Consider the following 5162-nt stretch of genomic DNA (forward strand, 5'->3'; position numbering starts at 1 on the left):
GCATAGGGCTTTCAATCCTGAGATTGTGAGTTCGATCCCCCACAGACTGCCACTCTGGCTCCCTGAGCAAGACCCTTAACCTCACACTGCTCCCCGGGCGCCTCACAATGGCAGCCCACTGCTCCACAAAGGGATAGGTTAAATGCAGAGAAGTAATTTCCCTCTGGGATTATTAGAGTATATACAATAAAAAAAAAACTCCCCCAGAGAGTGAATACAGGTTCAGAGTTCCATGCGTTGAGCAAAGGGTTCGGAGACTGCAGACAAGCAGGCTCAGCTAAACAGAAACAGTGGTTTAGCTAGTGCTAGTGCCCCTGGTGCTAGTGATTGCTCCAGGTATCCACCAGTGACTTGAGTTTGTCTGCTAATCCTGAGACCAGGCTGAACCTGCTCCTGGTCCCTCGTACTCGTTACAGGACCAGGGGAGATTGCTCCTTTCAGGCGGTGGCGTCGGCGCTCTGGAACGATCTCCTGCTTTTCTTGCACCTACTTCGAACTGTTGATGTTTTTAAGAGTGAAGTGAAAACCTATTTGTTTAAGAAAGCATTTTAATTCCAGTAGATAAAGGGTTGTTTTATGACCATGTCTTTTGTGATTCTAAATGTATTTTATTTGTTTAAAATTTTGCGAAGCACTTTGTGAGCTCTATGTCTGTGAAAGGGGTAATATAAATAAACATATGAGTGATTATTGGTGACCGGGCAGAGTTAGACAGGTGAGTTAAATTAACAATTGAGGTCAGCTATCAGGGCAGATCATGACAAATTGAGCAACAGATCATCTCTGTATAAAACTGGTTTATCTAGCTTTGCTCTTTCTTTTTTGCACTGATTCTTTTACAGAGTTCTAGTATAATAACAGACTAAGAATATAATTTATAAATATGATCTAAATGCACCCAGAGTGCACTAAAACATCTGCTTTTTTTTAGCTCCCCTTCCCAGTTAACCTTATAATCTGGTTATTTACAATAACTTTATTTCTTTTTGACAACAAGCTTACAAATCAAGAAGCTTAAACTTACAAGTTTCTTAATTTGTTTAATAAGAAAAATATATAATAATGCAAAAACAATTTAATTTACATAAACAAGCAATCAAATCCATCTGAAAAAAGCAACAGGCATTTCATTTTGCATTTTTACACTGTAAGGCATCTTAGTAACACAATCAGCAGTCTACAGTATGTGCAGCCGAGCATTGTGGGTAAAACACTCATGTGCTGTATGGCTCATAAACACAGATCCAAAACTAAGTAGCCAATACTTACAATATAATACCATCAATATTATAAAAAGCATTTCCAGTAACATCAGTTTAATAAGAGGTTTACATCCATTAAAAATGGGCACAAATGGTATTAACTCTGAGACTTTCCGTGAATTATAATAAAAACATTATTTTATTAAATACAATAAAATGTACAAAGAATACAACATATAACCACATAAATAAAAAACCACATACAAAATGCTAGATGAATAAACCAACATATTTGAGTGTTTTTTTTTTTATTTCATCCATGTTTAGTTTAAAAAAGATCCTGTTAAACAAATAAACATCCTAAATTAGTAGGAGAATCATGCAAATATCGGGGGGGTGGGGGTCTCCGTTGAAACAGGTTTCAAACCGTCCCAGGTTGAGATGTAGATGCAGAAGGCCATACCGGGGTTATGTTTTCACAGTAAATGTTCTCTCATTAAGGAGTTTAAACAGTTTCAGGACGGAAAGTTCTGCAAAAACAAAAAAAGATGATTAACGTTTAATAGTGCAATTTGAATCAGAACACTAATACATTTGAGAGATTTGATAATAATTCATTAAGTGTTTAAACATCGTCATACACCGCTTTGTTTAAAAAATATATAAATATAAAAAATCTAACGGCGGGTGTCTGGGGGGCAGTGATTGGCCTCCATGTTCTGAATGCTGGCGTACCATAAAGAATAAATGATGAACAGTTTAGTTTGTGCCTTCAAGTCGTTGCCCATAGGAAGACGTTACTGGATATAACCTAACGGAATATCTTCAGAACGGCTCCAAATGACACTAAACTCATATGGGAGAGTAGAACATGATGGAATAATGTATAATCAAGGGCCAAAGTAAAAAAAAAAAACGGCATTCCCCTTTAAGTGTTCGTAGAGGCTATTGGTTTTTATCAAGTTTAATTTTTAGCAGCATTGTTCTGAAGCTACACTGCAAAAATTATCTCAAAAGTAGTAAAAATGTCTTAAATTAAGGGTATTTACCCTTAATTTGAGTAGGTAAATAAGATGATTTGCCAATGGGATGAGGACATTTACTCTTAAAATATGATAATTAGATAATATGCACTTGAAATAAGACAATAAATTGTTAATATGCACTCGTAATAAGACGATGCAATTGTTTTTTCTTATTTTAAGTGTAAATTGTCTTGTTCCATTGGCAAAGTGTCTCACTTTCGTACTGAATTGGAGAAAAATGCACTTATTTTAAGAAAAAAATGACTCATTAGATTTCATTTTTTTTGCAGTGTAGCGGTCGTTGTATGAGTTGTTGTTTTAATGAAGAACAAAGAAAAAAGGAAACAGGAAGATTTTGTCTTCTGGGAGATAAAAGCTAGAAGTTAAAAAAGAAAAAAGTGGTTGACACTCACTTAAGTTGCTCTAGAAGTCTTTCGTGTTTCTGATCGAGGTGCTCATTCTTCACCACGATTGGAGCCGGCGGTATAAACCAGGCTGCAATGAATTTACATATGACCAGAACGTGCTGCAAGAAGAGAGGATCAAATAAAGCATACAGTATTTTTTTTTTTCATCTGTAAACATGCAGAAAATGATTTCTTTGCAGATTTGTTTTTAGCAAACCAAGAGAGAGGCTGTTAGGTTTTGGCTTCGTGTCGGATGAAAGGAAAACTGTCTAGCTCACTATTTTCAGACTTACCTCAAAGAGGATGACAAAAGCAAAGCGCACTGATAAAATCAGCCAAAACTGGGGGGTAAAATTAAAGTCACTGTCTCTGTAGTCTTTGTAGCTGTATAGAGATAGAGAAAAGAAAATGGCTGTGCTTAGGTAGGGGTTAAAAACTTTCCTTAAAGCAGAACTAAAAGAGAACAAACCTGCATGAAGTAGCATTTAGGTGATCAGGAGTGACCAGTTGGTTTGGATCAAACTTCACTCTGCTGTCACTCAGTAATGCAGTGGATAGAGTGTTGTTGATGTAACCAGCAATGCAGCTAAAAGTACAAAAATAACCAAGATAATGTGAATAGTAGGTGTACCGTTGAAAACTAAAAATACTTTCAAAAAGAGATAATAAAGTCTCACTCCGTATCTGTTGCTGTTCCGTTGGCACACGGTCCATAGTAGAAGCGATACAAGAGTCTAGGGATAAAATCGGACGACACCCCAATTATCAGGCCATTTACGATGACGGCTAAAACACCAATAACCTCCAGTATGTCCGTCCAGATACCTGAGGCCAAAGAAAAGAATCATCAACATGCATTCCAAAAAAATAAAAAAAAACAATCCACTTAAGTTTTTTCCAAGTTTGAAGACGTTTCTCTTCCATCCAGGAAGATTTTTTAATTCAAAATGTCAGAAATAGCGTTTAGTTCCAGGTTTTATCCATCAGCCCAACAAAGCCTGGTTTTAGTTTAGAAAACATGCAAATAGAAACGGATGAACGGGTCCCCCCCTTTGGAATGGGGGTCGTTTGGCTTCTTTGTTAGCCTGCAATGCCNCATGCAAATAGAAACGGATGAACGGGTCCCCCCCTTTGGAATGGGGGTCGTTTGGCTTCTTTGTTAGCCTGCAATGCCCCATACCTGTCTATGTCTCTGGAAGGGGGGGTCGTTAGAGGGAATAGTTGGTCTGGCTGAACAGGTGAGGTCTTCTGTCGTATAAAGGGGCTGCGATGATAGTGGGAAGGAATCAAGTCTATCGCTGCATTTTAGGTTTCTGAAAGCTTAAATCTGAGTCCTCCCCCGTTTAAGGTTGTTTTTTCTTTCTTAACATAGATGGCTTCCTTCCTCTCAAACCACCTGTCTTCTTTGTCCAAAATGTGAACATTCTGGTCCTCCAAAGAATGTCCTTTGTCCATCAGGTGTAGATGGACCGCAGAGTCGTGTCCAGAGGAGGGCGCTCTTCTATGTTGGGCCATGCGTCTGTGGAGAGGTTGTTTGGTTTCTCCAATATAAAGATCAGAGCATTCCTCACTGCATTGAACTGCAGACATCACTCTGCTCATATTAGGTCTTTAGGATGCACTAGTCTCTGTTTTAGGGTCTGTTTGGTTTGAAATGTTCTGGGATTTTGTGTTTGGAGAAAATACTCTTTAGTTTTTCAGAGAGTCCTGCAACGTATGCGATGGAGATGTTGCTGGTTTGACAAACGCCCAGTTTGGGCCTTAGTAAGGACATGCTCGGCCCCGAGTTGTAAGGTTCTGATGACTGAAAGTTTGTGTTCCAATGAGAGGTGAGAGTCAAAAAGTAGATATCAACATGCATGAGCCTAAAAAAGATTTAGGTATCTACACGCCATCCTTACCGATGTCATTGGTTTTCTTGGGAAACATTCTGCGCTCCAGGGTGACCATCTTAATGGCATCCAAGCGGATCTCAATCACATTATTGATGAGAGCAAACAGGGGAGCAAGTGGAAACGCTGCCACAAATATGGTGGTGAAGCTAAACTGGATCACTGAAGCACAGAGGAATAATGTCACACACTGCAAAAAGCCATTTTTTCCTAAAACAAGTGCATTTTGTTCTTGAATCGAGGAGGTAAGTGGGACACTTTGGAACAAGACAATTTACATTTAAAATAAGGAAAAGCAATTGCAACATCTTATTCAAAGTACATATTATCTAATTATATTATTTTATCAGTAAAACAAACTCATTCCATTGGCAAATCATCTAATTTAACTGCACAAATTATGGCTAAATTAACTTAATTTAAGACATTTTTACATATTTCTAGGTTGTTTTTGCAGTGCACTGCAAAAAATTGAAATCTACGTAAGTTTATTTTTACCAAAATAAGAGCATTTTTTTCTTGAATTAAGCAGTTATATGATGCACTTTGCCAATGGAATAAGGCAATTTGTATTTAAAATAAGAAAAAACAACTACAGTCTCTTAGGGATGCAGGATATAATCGGCCCCCTATCGG

The 5162-nt window shown here is 37.8% G+C and overlaps 1 protein-coding gene across 1 annotated transcript in view; it reads right to left on the reverse strand.

Annotated features, from left to right (window-relative positions):
* Positions 1 to 1071: 1071 nt before the first annotated feature.
* The window catches only part of LOC107101976 (anoctamin-9-like), a 9582-nt gene continuing 5491 nt past the window's right edge, over positions 1072 to 5162 (reverse strand). Inside the window, exons 5-10 of the mRNA XM_015401079.1 lie at positions 4536 to 4688; positions 3312 to 3459; positions 3104 to 3220; positions 2928 to 3018; positions 2641 to 2753; positions 1072 to 1732 (exon numbers count right to left, since the gene is read on the reverse strand). Coding sequence (XP_015256565.1) covers positions 1708 to 1732; positions 2641 to 2753; positions 2928 to 3018; positions 3104 to 3220; positions 3312 to 3459; positions 4536 to 4688 — 647 coding nt within the window. The 3' untranslated portion in view covers positions 1072 to 1707. The remainder of the gene's footprint in view (positions 1733 to 2640; positions 2754 to 2927; positions 3019 to 3103; positions 3221 to 3311; positions 3460 to 4535; positions 4689 to 5162) is intronic.

This window comes from Cyprinodon variegatus, unplaced genomic scaffold (assembly GCF_000732505.1).
Source record: "Cyprinodon variegatus isolate N-32 unplaced genomic scaffold, C_variegatus-1.0 Scaffold1181, whole genome shotgun sequence".
In the NCBI taxonomy this organism is placed as follows: domain Eukaryota; kingdom Metazoa; phylum Chordata; class Actinopteri; order Cyprinodontiformes; family Cyprinodontidae; genus Cyprinodon; species Cyprinodon variegatus.